Here is a 20,796-nt window from a genome sequence, read left to right on the forward strand (position 1 = left end):
AGTTTAATGAACACTATTGATTCTCATTTTAAAATGTGAATCAATATAAATTTCATAATTTTGTATTCATGTTCAAATTTTCAGTGGCTTAATACCAAATGGAGGTCACCTCATCTCATCTCATTCTCGTGACCGATGTGGGCATAGAGGAGACATGAGAGATGATTTTGCAGTAAGGGCCTCCCATCCAGATCTATCCTTAGTTTTCCTCATTAGTGTTGGGCTGTCAATCTTTGTCCATTCCTTTACAATATCCAATGACTTAACATCCAGATCAAGGTACTAGGCCACAACTATGTATATGCCCTGGCCTCCACTGATAGTAAAGAGCAAATGCACATATGAAAAAATGCCACATATCACGTGAGCAGTATTTGGGAAGACAAGTAGAAGATCATAATCATGTACAATGATAAATAAAATCAACAAGAACATCGCTCAAGAGATAAATGGCATGGAATCGGAAGGAAATTGTCTGGATTGAATAAACTAAAAAGCTAAAAATGACGAATATTTTTTGTTTATCAAAAAAAAAATAATTATTGGAAAATAATAATGCTAATCAAATTTCAGGTCATAAAAAAGTAAAAATGCTGATTTTAGATGTAGAATTTTTCTGGGCTAACAAGCATTTATGAACCAGCAAGATGTCATAATGAACTAGATGAGGTTAATTGGGTTTAAAGTCAAAACGATCGGAATGGGGCAATTTAAGCTTTTTTGAAGTAGAAGAAGCAAAACTCACTTTCCTCTGTTAACATTTATTGATACTGAAATCTTATCAAAGTTATAATTTAAATTTTTAGCATTAGGTCCACTTTGAGACCATTTCAAAAAGAAAGCAGAGGTAGACCCAAGAATAACATAATCGTGAGACTTACCAAGATGTCCCATCCCACAGTAATTCCACCTACACGGATACATTCACTTATATATATACAAAATACAGTTTAAAAACACACATTCATATGAAGCAGAAAGTTAATTTACAAGAAAAAATATATATCCCACAAAAAAAAACCCCAACCTCCCGAGCCTTTCAGTGAAAAATCCCAGACGGCAATTTGTCAATATTTAAACATGAAAGTTCGCTATTATTTCCATTGTTAGTTAAACTGATTAAGTATTTTCATCCATATACATATGATATGAAAATGATCCTTTGTCACAATGTAAGAGTCAGAGATTAAAATGAAAATTAATAAAACACTGATCCATCAAATATAGGAGAAATTCCTGTCTGTTTCTTCTAAAAACAGACTGCTACTGATTTCCTCCTGAGCAAAATAATGCAAGATTTTTCAACTAGTGATATCTAAAGTACATCCAATAGTAACTGATCATAATGACAATAAAACAACAAAAATGCGACGACGATGAATAATAACAATAATTATAATAAAAGTAATAGTAATAGATCATCATCATCATCATCTATTGATTGAGATAGACTTTAAACACTAAAAGAGAAACTTTTTTTCTACCAATTCCAAAAATCTAAAATATTAGCATTTAAAGTTCTTGACGGTTTATGTAGGTTTATTAATTTGAATTGGACGATTTCAGAGGTCAAATGGTCACATTAAAAAATACTCTTTTTGAACACAATTGTTGTTGCAATCCAAATAAGTTTTAAACCCTTAAAAATGAGATCCTCGACACAATAAAATGAAATTTCAACGATAGCATTATAATCTGTGTAAATGAATGAGATTTCCCGTGATATCAACAAACATAACAACATATTTTTCCAGGACTCAAAAGCATTTTATAAGAAGCAGAAAACATAATATCACAAGAGGAGTTTCAGGCTTTTAAAACAGATGAACTTCTTTTTTTAATTATGCATGGCACTTTCTACACCATGACAAATTCAACAAATGAAGGAATAAGTTTTAATTTAATCACTGGTGTAACATCTGAGTTTGGATTGGCTCTTCTAACGGTCATTTTTGTTTTGTTTTTGACACTTAATGTTTGCATTTGACGTAGTAAGTCCATTAAAGTTGTGTTCAAAAGCATTGTAAAGAACATTTAACCTAGCTTAAGATGAAAACTCCTATACCCGTAGAAATAACTGTTGATATGACAGTACGTAAAATGTGCTGATATTTATAATTGAACATACATATATATATATATATATATATATATATATATATATATATATATATATATATATATATATATATATAAATATATGATGTAATTGGATTGTGGACAATGTTTTTGCATAATATTTAAATTTAAATTTAGATGTCGTGACATAATACTTAAAATTACCTTTGTGAAAGAACAACATTTTCAGTGATGTCAACATACATAAAAACATATTTTCCAGGACCCATAAGCATTACATAAGCAGTGGAAAACTGTATACCCAAAAATTTACATCACAAGAAGAGTTCTAGGCTTTATGCATGGCACTTATAAATGTGTAAAAAGAAGTAGAATACTCATATCTGTTTCTGTATAAAACATGTCTAGTTTTATTCCAGTTGAACTGGACTTGCAAGACTCTAAGGTGATGTCAGTGAAGAGGAATAGGAGGAATGTATTAAACAAACATAACAATACGATTTCAAGTTCACTAATGCCTAAACTCGACTTCAATCACGATCACTAAGGAAAAATTAAGACAAAGAGGTAGACATGTGCCTATGCGTTTATCCTAAGGCAATCCAGAGTCTTACAAAAGGTATTTCCCAGATCAGTTCCACACTCACATAAAGGTATTGCCATTACAAACTTATAGATAAAGGTATTTCCAAGAAGAAAAAAATCTTTCATCGATTTATAAAAAGAACAATAGAAAAAAAAAGCAATCTCACAGGACAATCAGAACTAGGCCATGTGGTATGACACTCACTTTCGGATCGGAAGGTCCTGTGTTCGAGCCTCGCTCGGTGCATAGTTGAGTCCTTGGAAAAGGCTCTTTACTCATATTCTCTCACTGTACTCAGGTGTAAAATGAGTACCTGGTTGTTAACAGCGTTGCCTCTGTCTGAAAAATTGTAATATCGCCTAAAAGGCGTCATGTCTCATTCCACATGTTTAGAGTTGCCGTTGGCCAGGGACCCCTTGTAAAGCACGTTTAGTGGATATTGCGCTGTATAAAAGTTCAAGTCAAGTCAAAACACAGCCAAAAGACATCTCATTGATGGGATTATAAACCATACAGGAAGTGACAAAAGATACAATGGGTTAGTAAAGACAATAGCCCCACAAATCTCCCTCCTACTCGTATAAAATGTGAATACTATAAAGGAAATTATCAACGTTGGGATAAATGCCAATAAGGCGGATTCAGTTTGATATAGGAATATTGAATATCATATAAAATTAAATGTCATATTTACACAGTATATATCATCGGTCAGATTAAATTCATATAAAATATTAATAATGAAAAATGTGCTTTTTATTTTGACAACAATCGTCTTCATTGTATATTGGAAACCCATTATTTGTTTTTAAAAAAACTTGGTCCCTGTTTGTTTTTCTTCAAAAGAACAGATCAATAAAACAACAATTTCAGAATGGCAACAAAAGCCTCTAATCACTAAATTTTGTGCACATTAAAGAGAGCCAAAAATCAATAATAAACTATTTAAGTTTTTTAAAAAAGTAAAGATATAACTGTTTATACTCCTTAAAATTATTGTTTTAACTAACAAACAATTTTTGGTTTCAATTATCTTACCAATTCTCATAATTTTAGTTTGATATCTTTATTTTACATTTGTTTTCTGAAAATAAAACAACCATCCACAGTTGAGCAGAATTTTGAATACCGTATCTGTGTAAATTCATAGAAAAAAATAAATAAATTAAAAAACCAACATACCTTTGGTGAAATGTAAAAAGATTTTAGAAGAGGACCCAGTTTTGAGCTTAGAACAAATAAACAATTATGGCGATGAAGAATGTTTGTTTGAAAAAGTATATATCTTACAAGCTCTGGCGGGAATACAGTCAAATGATATCCAAATATTGATAAATTACATAAAATAGAAATCCTTATCACAGGCATATACTTCTGTTTCCTCCTTAACGAAGAATCCCAACCATGGCCTAGGCTAATCATTGCAGGACAAAGATAGGATGCTACATTAATAGGGACTAAAGACTAAAAGAGGGTAATGGATTAAGTAATAATAATAATAATAATAATAATAATAATAATAATAATAATAATAATAATAATAATAATAATAATAATAATAATAATAATAATAATAATAATAATAAAATATGATTTTTATATAGCGCCTTAAGTCATATCTCAACAAGCTCAAAGCGCTTAACAGTAACGTGACAACTTTCACTCAAACATACAACCACTCAAACATGCAGTATGAAACAATGCAATATAATTCTACACATATTAAAAAGAAACGTTTTAAGATGTTTTTAAAGAATTCTGCATCATTACTGTCTCTGATAAATCTTGGAAGGGAGTACCACATAAGGGGTGCCGAATATTCAAACGCATGCTCGCCAATTTTGCGAGTCATTTTTGGCTTCACAAAAATGTGATTATCAGACTTTTATCTCAGATTTTTGACTGGGAAGTAGAATTTAAGCACATCATGCAAGTGGAGTTCTCTTAGCAAACCTGATGCAGATTGATTTCTCCTCTTTCCTAAAATATGCCTGACAGCAAGTATGATTGACCTTCCCAGCTCACAAGGCAAAGTTGAGGGCCGTTAAACAGGTTTTATTTTTTAAAGTGAACTTTACAGTTGGGTTGAGTGCAATAGTTGGTATTATTGATGAAGAAGAAGCTTGTGTAATCAGAAATGCAGATGTCACCAAAAAAATCTAGCTCTTCACTTGACACTAAAACGTTGATCTAGCAATCACTCTTGTCTGATGGTTTTTCAATCTCTGACTAAAATATTATCCATACCTCTTTTCACCGATTACTTTACGTAATAAATCAATACCCAGAAAAGTATTTGTTGCATCAGATCTTATATCTTCTCATAAGTTGAGTTGCCTCTCACTTTGCTGACTGTAAAGACAACGCCATCCTATGGGAGAATTCATAAATAAAATTGATTATATTTTTTTTCCTGTATGGAAGGAGGAGGGAGCATTCAGTGACCAAAAAATATGATAAAGTATTTTAGGTCATCTGTATAAAAACTCTAACAAATAAAAGCAGCAAAATGGAGACAGTGCCTAAATAGAAGGTTTTAACTGTCTTGTCATGATGGTAAGAGAAACAGATATTATGGAATAATATTTGATTGCTTAAGTTGCTTGGTTTTTGTTTTTTGCTTGAAAAGTACATTAATATAGCAGAGCTAAATTCAATTCCCTCCATATTAGCTTTTAAAATTATTTTTTGATGTTAGTTAACTACAATGGGTTTTTTTTATCACCTTATTCCATTATTTATTCTGGTAGGCAGGTATTGAAAAAGTGAATGATAGTCACTACCAGGGTAAACTTTATGATAATTGATTTATCTGCCAAAAAGATGTTAACATAAGTTCCACCGTAACACTTATTGTAGTTTATTAGCAATGTATTCTTAAAATGAAATGTTGAACATTAAATAAAAATAGATCATGCCCCAAAGATTATATCATTATTCTGTATTTTTGTTGCTGTTCCGGACTAAATGAAAAAATACATCGTTGTGCATCCTCAATGGAAAAGTTTTATGTTGCCCTGAATTGTTTTACAGGGAATGACATTTTGCCATGGGCTATAACCCAAACGGTCAATATCTATACATTCTAAACATTTATAGTTCCATGTTATCTCCCATTTTAGGTTTATCAAATGATTTATCATCACCCATAGTCTGTCAGAGAACTTACACATAATAGCATTACTAATTGCCAATGAAGCATTAAAATAATATAATATGACAACGTTTCCCTGTTAATTCACAAAGCAGATGAGCCCAAAATTGGTATATAACACACCCTCTTCATTTTAGGGGTTTTACCGCCCTTGGAAACTTCTGGGCCATTTCAGCGCCAGTTAAAAAGTGAAAGGAAGATGTGGGAAAAGTTGCAGATCTGATGTTAAACGCACCAAAGGAAAAGTAAGACAAAGGGGGCTGTTTCAAAAAGGGAACAGCAGATTCCAGAAGCAATCCACCAATGTGCCTATTTTGACATTAACTAGAAGTCCCATCCAAGCACAAGCTGCACTTGGGATTAATACTACCCCCTTTGTGTATGTAGTGAGAGCTCTCCCAACTGGGCTATCCAGACCCCATTTCAAGGAGAAAGAAAACCCGTTATTCCTTACCTTGACCAAAAAAGGGATTTCCTTCCAGAATTCACGATTTGGAATTAGATTCACACCTTCCTCTTTCCGGTAGTATTTCAAGAACAGGATCCCCACAATGATATAAACAAATAGGAGGACAAAGAATCTGAAAATATGAAATATTTAATTAGCGACAAGTTGGTGTTGAAAAGAAAATGATTATTTTCCTTAAGAACAATTCAAGTACTAAAACAGTAAATGTTTCATCAATATAATAACATTTGCTTGTGCATTCCCATTCTTAATTAAATGTTCGGCATGTAGTCTAGTGGCATGACACTCACTTTCAGATCAGAAGGTCCTATGTTCAAGCCTCACTCATTGCATAGTTGAGTCCTTGGAAAAGGCTCTTTCTCACATTCTCTCAACATACCCAGGTGTAAAATGAGTGCCTGGCCATTAACACATTGTCTCTGTCCAAAAAAAATGTAGTATCACCTAACAGGCATCATATCCCGTCCTAAATGTTAAGTGTTGCTGTTGGCCAGGGACTCCTTGTAAAGCGCTTTGAGCGTGTTTATTGGATATTGCACTATATAAAAGCTTAATTTTGTTTTGTTTTTTAATTGAACACCAAATTTAATTTTTTCCTTCACAAGAATTAGCACTAAGTTGGATTAAACACTAATAATCAGACAACGATTGTACCAATACTTTTTAAAAATAAAAACAGAAATATTCCCCAAATTCATACTGCTTGTATTTTTCAAGCATCAAAGCCCATTCATATTTCAAAATAAAATATACTGGAAAATATCATTATTACAAGGTATAGTGGATAAAAGCATTGCATTGTGTAACTCAGATTCAATACCTATATCTGTAAATTTCACTCCAATAATGACTCATCTTGAGCTAAACTTAGTAGAAGGAAATAACTATCTTCTAATATGCCATAAATTTTCAAAGGAAAATGATACAGTTTCTCGTGGCTATGTGGCTTGACTGCGCTCTTGCTCTATGTAATCTACATTCTGAAAGATTGGTTTCAAAACTGTCATTTCGTATTGATTCAAGCCCAATTTCAGACATTTTGCTGAGGAGGAATGTCCTTGAGCAAAATTATCAATCTCTCCAATGCACATGGCGATTCCTGTTCTGAGATCCTGTTTATTTCATGTATTATCTACATCCCTTATGAATGCCTTGAAGATGACGGTGGAGGGACGTAATTTTCCTTTAACTTTTAAATGAAAAAATAAACTAAAAAAAAAAATCTTGGAAGGAAGCACTTACAGTATCACTAAAATAGAACCTGTACTGAGGCCCCCCGAGTCACCAGAAGAAGGGGCGTGTTTGCAGGCATATTTTGTTTCTAGCTCAAAGTTCTGGAACAATAAACGAAATTTGACAAAATGAGAATGTGCATTAATTACTTAAGAGTGTCTTCTTCAAATGCTTTTTTTTTAAAGAAGGAAACTGTATCGTGTGAATATCTAATTTCAAACAGTATTATTGATCTTTATAGGTAATATTACACATTAATAATAAAAATCCAACATCACTAACAAGTTGTGTAGCGGATTTTGGATTGCTGTAAAGTAATCCTCCAAGATCAGTACCCATGGTAATCAAGACAATAATAATAATAATAATAATAATAATAATAATAATAATAATAATAATAATAATAATAATAATAATAATAATAATAATAATAATAATAATAATAATAATAGTAATAATAATAATAGTAATAATAATAATAATAATAATAATAATAATAAGAAGAAGAAGAAGAAGAAGAAGAAGAAGAAGAAGAAGAAGAAGAAGAAGAAGAAGAAGAAGAAGAAGAAGAAGAAGAAGAAGAAGAAGAAGAAGAAGAAGAAGAAGAAGAAGAAGAAGAACAACAACAACAACAACAACAACAACAAGAACAAGAACAAGAATACTGAGCTATTTAATTGGACCTGCAACATTACAATTTCATTGTTCTAATTAAGAAGAAGAAGAAGAAGAAGAAGAAGAAGAAGAAGAAGAAGAAGAAGAAGAAGAAGAAGAAGAAGAAGAAGAAGAAGAAGAAGAAGAAGAAGAAGAAGAACAACAACAACAACAACAACAACAACAACAAGAACAAGAAGAAGAAGAAGAATACTGAGCTATTTAATTGGACCTGCAACATTACAATTTCATTGTTCTAATTAAGTGGCATTCCAGTTAACTAATTCCGCAAACAGCCTTGATTATTGAAATAACTTATCAAGAACACACATGTTCTATCTTGATAGTTATGATAGAAGTGATGCAGAGCTTCCTTTCAGTTGGCGAACATTTTGTTGAATATCGGTGTAATGTGGGCATCTTTCCAGTCTTTGGGAACTTGACCTTGGTCCAAGGAGACTTGGTAGAGGAATATATAGATGGGTGCCAGTTCGTTACAGAACGTTTTTAAGAATTTAGCTGATATACCATCTGGTCCAGAGGCCTTATTTTCATTGAGGTTTCTCATACGCATGAAAACACAAGACACCTTTCTTAGATACAGTGATTTGCTCCACTGGGTCTACTTTGCTTTGCAATGAGTTTCGACTTTGCTACATGGTTTGGAGAATACCAATGAAAATTGTTCATTCAAGATATTTGCCTTTCTTACTGGCTCTTGTATCAGCTTTTGATTTTTTACTCTCAGTGGAGCTATTCCCATGTTTTCTTTTTATTAACTATTGATGTACGACCAGAGTTGTTTACTTCTTCCCTTGTCTGGGTTAATAATTTTATTGATGTACTCTGTATCAGCTGTTTGACACTGGTTTCTCACAGATCGTTTAATATCTCGATATTTCTTAAGGACAGTCTCAGATGGAGACAATTTTGCTCCTTTGAACAAATTTTTTCTTCTTCCTCAAGATGCGTTTGGTTTCTGTATTTATCCAAGGTTTGTTATTTGATGTAGTTATTAGTTTTGTTGGTACATTTTCTTTTTGTAGAAAAAGGGAGTTAACGGACATATTTTTGTGATGTTTTTGAAGAAAAAAGCTACCAAAATTTTTTATTTCATTTTTACCCAAGAGAGCAGCAACAGAGTTTGCATTCTATCATAGGTATTTTGGTGAAAACAGTAAAGCAATGAGTAATTGTAGAGCAAAATCGAACACTTGTGGAGGGTTAAGTATATAAAGATTACCTGATAACATATCTAGTTATCACTATTAGTATATATAATCTCCTCTGGTGAATTTTAAATTAAGATGAGCTGAGATCATTTAAACAGCATGGTGATGAGGCCTTTGAAAAGGAAACTTACATAAGTCATAGTTGGATGCTCTCCACTACAAGTCAGCTTTCTTTCATGACTTGAGCATTTTACTTTCAATTTCGTTGTTCTGTTGGACAAAAGAAAAATACTTGTCAGGAAAGTTGGATAAATACAATTTTACATCAAGATGATATTATTTGCATTTTGATTAAGTGAATGTAAATTTTGATGGCTATTTTAACAAAATAAATTTGTAAAGTGTTTTCAATAAAACAATCATACACATTGACAATGGAATGAATGGAGTTGGCGTCATTCAACATTTTGTTATCATTCTTTGACCACCAGTGATAAGCTCACTAAATTCTCTCAATCAGACTATAAACATTATAGGTTAGGCTCTGTGTGTTGGTAAAATTGATCTGGTGAGCATAGTTGGTGAGTATTTCACTAAAATGCATACCATAGATACACAATACAGAAATAAAGCAACATGATCAAAAAGATTTATAATAAACCTAAAAGTTTAACGTTTTTAACAGCACTTTTGGTGCATACCCTTCAATTCTTTTCTTTTGAAAAAATAAATAATAATAATAATAATTGATGGTTCCTCTGTGACCTCTGTTGCTATGCCTGTCAAGCTATTGACATGGATGCCTTTTTAACTAGTATCTTATAGTTTGAGCCTTCAGTTCTTCAATCAACATACAGTGCATATACTTTTGAAAATTACGTCAGTTATCATATATTTTATTAAAACTAGTCGAATATACATTTAAGTTGTTTTATTTTTAACTTGGTAATGTAAATATTGCTACTCAAAGCTCGGAGAATTATAAAACAATGTGAAATTGAATATAAGCTTCAATATAATATATACGAAAACAGATAAAATGGATGTTTTGGGTTTCCCCTTTATCAACAAAACAAGATGAATGAAACACTACAGACGAATGAGATAATGTGGTAGTGGCGTTAAGATGAATAAACAAAAACATTGATGGGGCAGGAAATAGTTGCTCCTTTGTAAGGAAGCATGAACAGACAATTATAACAGATAAGATTAGCGAGGAGGTGAAAAGAGAAAGTCTAAATTTAATATTTTTTTAAAATAAAGAAATCAACTTGGATTATTTAAACATTAAAACAGTTGAATTTGACTGTACACTGAATTTCTCAAAAGGGGTTACCTAGAAAATGTGAATTGATATCATGATTTCTTATGTTTTGAAGAAAGAAAAACAACTTAACTGTAGATAGAGATGGATAGAAGTAATTGATTGTGTCTTTGCTTACAAGGGTAAGAGATGTATCATAATATAGAAATAGAATTTGTTGCTTTCAAGAGAGATTGATAATGTGATAAGGATTTGGTTTTTCCTAACCTCATGTTACTCGCTTCTCCATAAGAATATGTAAATGTTACAGTTCCCGCTTTAGGGTCTCCAGAGGCAGTATAGCCCGTAGTTTTGGCAATCCCGTATGCATAACTACCTTGTAGCTGACATCCCTGTAAAAGAGGTAAATTTGAAGATAAAAACAAACACACACACACACACACAAAAAAAATAAATCAGATTATTGTCACAAATTGTACAGTTGATTGATGAGCTATCACTATTGTGTCTAACTTCGGTCTTAATAGAGTTACTATGAGTGTTAAGCATAATCGTGGACTAGGTAGGAGAAAAAGAGAGAAAATCAGATTTTTTTTAGCCTCAACTATATCATTGTGTAAGACATCTTACATAAATACCTATAGTGCAACCTCTGGATAACGAAAACCCCTCGATAGCAACATTGACCTCTGGTCCTGATTTTTAAAAATATATAATATAGTACAGGCATGTAAATGGTTGGTGAAAAGATTGTCGGAACTTTTTGAACACGCGAAAATAGACACAACAGGACAAAAATATGGACACAACACAGATATGACACGTCAATTGACTAGTCAAATCATGTCACTTTCCCCTACTTATTTATAATGAGGTCCTTATTTTATGGTATCAAAAAAAAAAAAATCCCAATTATTTGAGGTCCCAGGTCTGAGTTAGTTGTAAAATGAAAGGAAGAGAACAATTCCTACCCTTTTGAAGGATGTGTATCTAGACGTCTAGTGCTCAACACGGGAAGCTGCGTATCTTCGCTCCTGTTTGTGTTAAATGTTTACGCTGATTCTTTCGTTTATTTGGATTAATTCTTATAGAAGAAGAAGAAGAAGATGACGATGAAGAAGAAGAAGAGGAGGTTGTGCGGTGGTGTGAGAGCTTTCGAAGAAGAATATATATTTCGAAGAAAAATAATTATTTCGCATTATTTTTTTTTCGTCTCACATCGGGACGGAACCAAAGAAATATAGAGACTGAGAAATAAGAACCGGAGATATGCGTGTGTGTCGGTAGCAAAATAGAGAGAAACCTTCCGGTCCGGTTCGACACACTTCTGTGTGTGCGTTATTTACTGACAAGGTGTGTGTGTGTGTGTGTGTGTGTGTGTGTGTGTGAAGACGACTCGCGCGTCATTCGCGACCTCTCTCTCGCTGGCTGTGGCACAGTAGCCAAGCAGTGAATACATAAACATCTAGTGGAGCGTGTAGGTGGCATGATAATATTATAGCTAACTGATAAACGGCAGGTTTTGTCTTTGATGCGACAAATAAAAAGTTTTTTTGTTTTGTTTTTTTAAGTCGGCATTTGAAACGGAATAAAATCTAATTTTTTCGAGGAAAGAAATAAGTCTTTTATTTTCTTTTTTATTGGTTCTGTTCTTTGGGGTTACGAATTTTATTTTTACTATTATCTTTTATTTATATTTTTTAACACTTATAGAGCAAAATCGTACTGTCGGAAATCCGACAATAGACGGAAGATTTACAGGCCTGTAATAGTAATAAGTAATAAAAACCCCAAAATACTTCATACATTTTTCAAAATGACTTAATGTTGGAAAACAAGCTTTTGGCACAGCCTCCATTGTACCAATATCTGGCTCTATCATCTGCAAGTAGGCAAAACTTATTGCGAACAAGCTTAGAGTGGCAGATTTTTAAGTGAGCAATGGTTGGCTCAATAGAATTAAACAGCAGCACGGCCTTGTAGCCTGCGACGACTCTGCTGAGCACTGTTTAGGAAAAAAACAATGAAAATACACACCAGAGAGTGAAAGTGTAGCTGGTAAACCCTTGGACAACAGAAAAAATACATATTCTGATGTGGTTGGGACATGTCTTATCACAGCCACTGGTCTGTGCATCAAATTGTTATATCCACAGGTCTCACTACACACCCTTTTACCGCCAACTTGAAAAACTCTGGTATAGCCACACCCATGGGTGCCAGTTTTCTGGTTCATGCCGGAATTCCGGTTTCGCGATATCTCAAAGTCAAATACCCCCGGTTTCGGTGTTTTGAGTAAAATAACCTAATAGCATCTGTAAAAATTCGAAAACATGATTCAGCGACCTTTTCAGTGTATGGAGGTAGAGTCGTGAAGCTGGAACTCTCTTTGGTCAAGGCCTCGGCCTGTCCAACCCTGTGTTTACATACAGCCTTGACCTTTCAAAACGTAGGTCTTTGCGCACGTCTACGATGGTATAAAAACGGTGATGAAATAATAGTAAAGTTTAGGCCGCATTTTCAGTAGGAACATTTTCAGGTTTGGCAAAGTGTCGAGATTTTAGTTTCAGGTTTCAGCACTTCTTCCTGCTGGCACCCATGACAACACCCCTGGATAACGACAAAATTTTCTGGTCTGGGGCAATGTCGTTATCCAGATGTTGCACTGTACTTGATCCGGGTTTTGGATTTAAAAAGGGCCTAAATAGTGGCTTGAACTTATGAAATAAGAGAGCTGGTTCCATATGGCTTGCTGAAGAGATAAATATAGAGGTGCTTTGTTCATAGTGAAAGCCATGGAAAAGCACCTAACAGTTTGTATTAATTTTAGAGTTTATCTGAACAAAGGTTCATATTACTCAATATTGCCACAACTAGCATCCTAAACAATGCAGAAACCTAGATCAGCTACTGCTTTATTGGTCTTGTGGTTCTGGAGGACGTAACTTGTCAGCCTGTCATGCAACGCTATGAAATGTTTTTGCTTAGGCATTCCTGAACAGATATTTATAGTTAACATTTTAACTAAATAAATAGGAATCATTCATGAAGTCTAACTGAACAAGAATAACCAATAAACTTTCCCAAAGATAGTAAAAATAATGACAAAAATATGGCATAGCATGGGTTGCCCGGGTTGCAGTGCCATGTCATATCCACATTTTCAAAACCTTCGTCCCCTCCCCTCCCACAACTGTCCTTTTGACACAGGCTAATCTTTCATGTGCATTGTGCTCAGAACTACATGATTAATTTCTCCATTTTGAAATTATCTTTTTTTTTTTACAGAATTTAATTAAAATTAATTATTTAGTAATTAAAACTCTGTTCCTGGTGTTGTGAAATTTTAACAAGTTTCCTAACGTTATTTTGAAGAATCAAAAATAATAATAAATGGACCCATCATCTTTATTCTAATTAAAACGTCTATTCTTGTTTAAATAAACCTTAAACTTTGTTCAGTACTGGGATGAAAATACCCTAAAAAATGGTTTACCCTGACATAGATAAAATCTAAATAAGAACATTAAAAAGAGTTAGAGGCATCTCTACACTTACAGATGCTTCGGGCCCAAGTTTTTTACATTTCTCTACGGTGAGAGCTTTACCACATGGATCCAAGTAATATTGAGCACCAAGGTATGTTACGAAAAGTGGCTTTCTGGGGGGAAAAAAAAAAAATTTTAATTAAATTTGCATGGTAAGGCATTCAAGGCTTACTTTGTGTTGAGCAGACAATGTCAATCATCTATAAATATAACTTACCTCTTTTAGATTTATCACAAAAGCTCGCTACTGTTTTCACTACATTGATGCCAAAACAATAAAGTAATATGGTGAAGTTGGTTGTTATGATGGTTGTGGTGATGTTGTCTGGGTGATAGTAGAAATGGTAGTGAAGATGAGGTGGTGGTGCTGATGTGATGGTGATAATAATGGTCCATAGTAATATAAATATCTGAACAATTGAGTATGAACGGTACCATGGTAGCACATCTGACCAGTAATCAGAAGATCTGAGGTTCGTTCCCCAGTCGAGGTAGATTGATTTTTTGGGATGGTTTTCTTTCTTGCTTTGTCTGGCACCTTTCATACACACTTGTTCAGAACTTTATCTTACATCGGTGCCTGTTCCCTGGTTTCTAAATCTGTTGTAATAATGATGTTGTAGATTTGTTGACAGGAGAGGAGATGGTAAAAGTAAAAGAGAGGATGTTGACACTGATCAGGTCAACAACAGTGGCGGTGGTGGTGATAGTGGTGGTTGTCATGTGATGATGATAAATTATGATTAAAAACATATTAAATTCCCATTACCCAACCCCACGGAAATTTTTTTTCTTTAGAATCTATTCTCAGCGATGACTGTAATAATCCAGGCATCAACCGCAGTGTAACAAACTGCAAGGTGAGCTGAGATGAGGCGACTTGCTCAATATCACACAGTGAAGTGAGAGAATCTGGGTACAAAGCAAAGGCCATACTGCTGTGTAAGCTGCCTCATTTTGATGATGATCATAACTCCTCAGCAGTAAATGGGTCGCGGGATATGTTACAGCTGGTGAAGTACTTTGTGATATGATAGCATTCTATCAAAAGGGTAGCAAACAATTATGACAGTAACAAGATATGAAGTGTACAGAGAAGTGACAGAAAACAATACAGAAAAAAAAACTTTTGCAGAGATGGGGAATTGGGTGAAAGTGTCAATTGTAGAGTATCCCTAATGTGGCAACTCCCCATCACCACAAATTTTTTTATTGTCTTTTGTCTTCTGACACGTCTCTACTCCATTATTATCAACATAAGAGCCTGCTCCACTCACTTCTCAGAATTTTAACTATTCACTGCTATAGAAACCTGTATAAACTCTGATAATTTTTCTGACTCTCTCTCCACCCAGCAGTGATTGGGTAGCTGGGTCTGTTTGATCTGATGGAAAGTACTTTGCAATAGTCTAGTTTCCTATCCAAAGGGTAGTAAGAAATTGTCAATGTCTGTCTGAAGCTACAGAAACTGTAATAAACTCCTGCTCTATAGACCTGAAGGCTGGACAGCTGAGGCTTTCAAATGATAAGCAAGTAACAATGGTAGCTATCTTAAGAAGAGGATCACATATAAAACCATATCATGAGCATTTTAGTAACAACTTCTTATTTTACTGTTGAACCCCTGCCAAATCCAAAAGGTTCTTAACTCATATTCTCTACCAGTACTCAGGTATAAAATGAGTACCTGGTCGTCAACAGTGTTTGGATTGCTGTTTACACCCTCTCTTGCCTCTACCTCGGAGGGGAATGGGCTGGATGAACTGGTCATCATGGCACCACACCTAAACGATTTCAAGGCCCGACTGACATGGGCCTGCGCCCAATGAGTACACCACTGAAATACAACCAGACCATTGGTTTCTTCAGTGCCAACCATACAGATACAGATAGGTTGATGATGATAAGTGGTCCATCAAAAACTCACCTTTATCATGATTGAAAACAATAGCCTTTGTACGCCCAATGATATCGCTTTCAAGTGAAAGGGATTGGATTGCTATCTATTGGATTGTGAAAAGTGACCAGTCAGTCATACATGATTAATGCCTGTTGATTATAGCACACATTGACATTTCCTAGAAAACCTTAATTGGGTGTGCTTTAAATCGGATTATAACTCTCAACTGTTTATCAATTGCATTTAACTAGTAGAGTAGGTAGACAGATGGTGTCAGCCAGTGTGATGTTCAGATTAAGGAGTCATAAGTCCTCTATATTGTAATGGCTTTTTCCCAAAATAAATGTAAACAAGAATTTTCGGATTATGGTGTGCAAATAAAGAAAAAAATATCTCATGACTGGATAGTGGAATCATTTGGATTGTGGAGTTCCTGATTAGAGAGACCTGCGTATGTATATTATTCATTCATTCATTAATTCCCACTTGCCTGTTTGGGTAATGAGTTCCAAATCTGTTAAAATAAACTTGGAGATATCATGCTTGGAAACAAATTTGTATTATTTGATGCTTTAAATTAATGTGCATGATAACAATGATGCCCTTGTACCATGGTGCTGCATAGATTATATTGAGTTTTTTGACAAGCGCCAGATGTGACACTGGATTGTGTCAGGCTGAGACTTTTAACATCAATTAACGGTTCATTACTTTCTTCCTCCACTTTTCAGAGGCTGAAGTAGTCTGTGGACTAGAATAGGATCTGCTCATAGTCGCAATATAGCTTTGTTCTCCCTATTTAATTATCATATCCTTTAACTTTAAGCAAAAATATGATTCCCAGCCTGGAATTGATGCCTTCTGGAATCGCACATCATTAACTAAGAGGAGACTGGGTGGAAGCCAGCAGAGAAAGGTTCAGGTTATCAAAATTCTGGGCGACTTCTCTGTGCCTGTGCAAAAAATGGGGTATGTTGGATTCGCCATTTTAAGGGGATGTTTGGGTCTGATTATTAGGAACATCCTTCAAAAAATTGATTTTGAGATTTTGGTGGAAAACGATATTTCATTATCTTAGAAACAATATTATTGAAGTCCAACTTCTCAAAATATTATAGGCCCGAAAAACACAGTCGAAAAGGGTACAGGTAGTAAGAAAAAAGAAAAACAGAAAGCTATTTTGCTATTTTCTCAATATGTCATTTTTCTAAGGGTATGGTATACTGTGTCAAACGTTTCTCAGAATCTATTCAATTAAATTGTCTGAAAATTGTAACCGTTATCACAAAGACAGGCCTAATGTAATATATTTTTTGATAAGGTATGTGTATTTTGAATTAATCCAAATTATAAATTTTTAACATCAATTTTGTAATAACATTTTGATTCGAAGCTTTGTAATGTTCTAATAAAATTACATAAGCTAAAGCTGTAAAATATCTCTATGGTGACACACTACGCTACTTTATTGATAAGAGGGAAAAGAATAAAGAGGTCTTTCCTTCATTATTTTTTTGTGGAACGTTTGCCTCCAGATTGTTATATTTTTTATGCCAAACCCCAAATCAGGTCGCAAAATGGATATTAACAAGATAATTTATATTTTTCACTAAAAATGTTGTCCTATAATGACAATAAAGAATGATTAAAACCGCCCAATATAGACTAGATAGGTAAGTAATTTTTTTTTTATTTTTTAGAAAAGACCCAAACTCAAACCACCCCTTCAATTTACCTTCAAGTTGCAGAGAAGTGTGAACGATTGAAATAGAAATATACGTTTACAAAGATATATAAATAAAAATAACCTAAAAAAGATAGACTCCCAACTAATTTAAGTCACATGACAAAAAAAGGCAGACAAAAAAACCTTACTTGCTATGTTTCATTATAGGAGAGAGATCGATTTTATAGTCATCTGTATTGCAAGAACATGGTTTTTTGAAAACACAGTCCTCTCCATTAACAATATGAAAAATAATTATAAAAATTCCAAATCCAAGTCCAAAGACATCCATGATTGCAATAATGTAACTTGACAAGAAAGGCGATCAACAGTTCATTCACGAAAAAATCACTGTCAGGGAAGGGGACACTTGGATCCTCGTTACCCTCTCTGATGTGTGTCAGATGTCAATGTTAGTGTTGGGTTATTTGATCGCTTTTACTCGATCGACGACCGAGCGCCAAGCCACGAGTCAGTGCTCGATCTCAATGCCGGAAGAGCGAGTTAGTAAAACGATCACTCGATCGTAAAACGATCAGGCGGGTTGTGAGCTTGAGACGATCTTGACACGTGAGACGAGCTTGAGACGATCAGGATTCGAGCGAGCGGAGGGGTAACGAGTGTTTCGAATCATTTCAAATTCAAACGATCACAGTTTGCCATCCGATACCAATCGCCAATGTTTGCACACGGTAGTCTGTGGTTCTTCCACAGCCCTCACTCCTTGTCAGATGTTAGTGTGTCTGGGTGGCAGTGGCAGGGAAATTCGTATAGGTGTATCACGCGTGTGTGACAAGACTTCATTAAACCTACTAAAGTTTGACTATCACACACACACACACACATACACACACACACACACACACACACACACACTAAGGCTATTTCTATGACACACACGCATCCATCTATCAATGAACACTCCTACAGTAGTGCGGCTATGTGGTCTAGTCATGACGTAACTATAGGTAGTACTCTAGTCGACCATGGGTCTAGTGCATTATAATGGTCTAGTGGTATGACACCCGCTTTGGGATCGGAAAGTCCTGGGTTCGAGCCTCGCGCTCGGTGCATAGTTGAGTCTTTGGACAAGGCTCTTTACTCACATTCTCTCACCGTACTCAGGTGTAAAATGAGTACCTGGCCGTTAACAGCGTTGTCTTTGTCTGAAAAATTGTAATATCGCCTCACAGGCGGCATGTCCCGTCCTACATATTAAATGTTGCTGTTGACCGGGGACCCCTTTACAAAGCGCTTTGATCACATTTAGTGGATATTGTAAAGCTCAATTTTTTAAAGTAAAACATTAGCTTTGAATATGGAATGTTTCAATTTTAGATGCCTGTGTATTCTTTGTTAGTTCCCATCATCATCATCATCATCATCATCATCATCATCATCATCATCATCATCATCATCATCATCAGGGGCAGCGGTACGGTCTTTGGTTGGCACCCGAAAGGTACCGAGTTCGATCACCCGCCGCTGAGTGGTCTTGAGCAAGTCACCTTGCCCTAACTAAATTTGCGGCGCTGCACTGCGGCTATCGCTTGGGTTATTCCAGTCTTCCCTTAGAATAGACCCGAAAGACGAATCTCCCCTATGGGATGAATAAAGGGAATTATGTTTAATTTATTTATCATCACCATCATATCAGCGGGATCATCATCATCACCACCACCACCACCACCACCCTAATAATAATGGATAAAATAATAATCAACACATTTCAATGTAATAATCAATCTAAAATCAATCAGTGCTCCTAAAAGACCCTTTGATTTCTTTGTCTAATTCGTTCCATACTTTTGGAGTCCCGACAAAGAAAGATTTTCAGCTAACTATAGTTTATATATGGGAATATTAATCAGTCGTTTATATTGGAATCGGAGTTGTCTAGCAGGTGTATTAGTTCAAAGCGCATTTCCAAGGATTTACCATGCTCAATGAACTTCACAATATTTAATTTAATTTATTCCTCCGGCACGCCATATCGACCATACATCCATTTCGTACAGTAGGTACCGATCGCTGTTTGGAGTCTTTTTATATTAAAGCTCTTTACAATACCCGTCATTGCTTATAAGATAAGAATACATTCACACCTGAGTCAAGTGCCTTACACACGGACTTAACGTCTGGATCACAATTTTCAACAATCACTGTCACTCATCCGGCCATTGACAAGGCTTGATTTTCTGACAAGAGACACCGTACCACTGAGCGACCGAACAAATAATCACCATCTGCGCCATCGTCATCATCATCATCATTATCATCATCCTCATCACAGCCGTAACAGCCAGAAAAACCACAATCATCATCTTCGGGTCCGGTTTATCCATGTTGGGGGGGGGGTGGAACCTGCTGAAGTATTTCATTTTTTAAACAGAAACACGATAATCATCATCATCATCATCATCGTCATCCATTGTCGTCGGCATCGTTATCATCGTGTCCGGGCAATCCGTGTGTGTCTGGGTGTGGAACCTGCTAAATATTATTATTATCTACCTACCTAATAAAAACACACCATTCTTGTTCATTTATTTTTTAAATAATGAAATGAAAGGCACGACCTTTCCCGCACACACAAGAGGCGATGACGACCAGTGACAAATTATGGGAGGTGGGGGCGGCCGACAACTTTTGGCGCGACATAAATATGAAATGTTAAGGTGACAGCGGGATGATGGTGGTGGGAGGGGGGGGGGGGGGGGGGGGGGGGTCTCAACCCTTCACCATCAACAACTGTTTGATGGCGTGTGTGTGTGTGTGTGTGTGTGTGTGTGTGTGTGTGTGTATGTGTGTGTGATGCGACGAACGATCATAATCAAGGCTGCCAGACAGCCAGATTTCTTCTTGCCCAAGTAGTCAAATAGACCCCAAATGCCAAACACCACAAGCATTCTGACTCCCTTGAAAAACTCATTGGTTTTGATTAACAAAACAATCGACTACAGTTGGATAAACTTATCTTTTCATTTTTTTAAATAAAAGATTTTTTTTAA

The 20,796-nt window shown here is 35.0% G+C and overlaps 1 protein-coding gene across 1 annotated transcript; it reads right to left on the reverse strand.

Annotated features, from left to right (window-relative positions):
* Nucleotides 1-2,219: 2,219 nt before the first annotated feature.
* On the reverse strand, nt 2,220-18,193 carry LOC144966018 (uncharacterized). The gene is made up of 7 exons (XM_078901995.1): nt 17,935-18,193; nt 14,170-14,272; nt 10,879-11,003; nt 9,539-9,617; nt 7,531-7,622; nt 6,274-6,400; nt 2,220-5,036 (listed from the first exon to the last, which is right to left on the reverse strand). The coding sequence occupies exons 1-7, from the start codon at nt 18,075-18,077 to the stop codon at nt 4,977-4,979; spliced, it is 729 nt and encodes a 242-aa protein (XP_078758121.1). The 5' UTR covers nt 18,078-18,193; the 3' UTR covers nt 2,220-4,976.
* Nucleotides 18,194-20,796: the final 2,603 nt, after the last annotated feature.

Source organism: Berghia stephanieae, chromosome 2 (assembly GCF_034508935.2).
Source record: "Berghia stephanieae isolate SIO BIC M18660-M18661 chromosome 2, UCSD_Bste_1.3, whole genome shotgun sequence".
In the NCBI taxonomy this organism is placed as follows: Eukaryota; Metazoa; Mollusca; class Gastropoda; order Nudibranchia; family Aeolidiidae; genus Berghia; species Berghia stephanieae.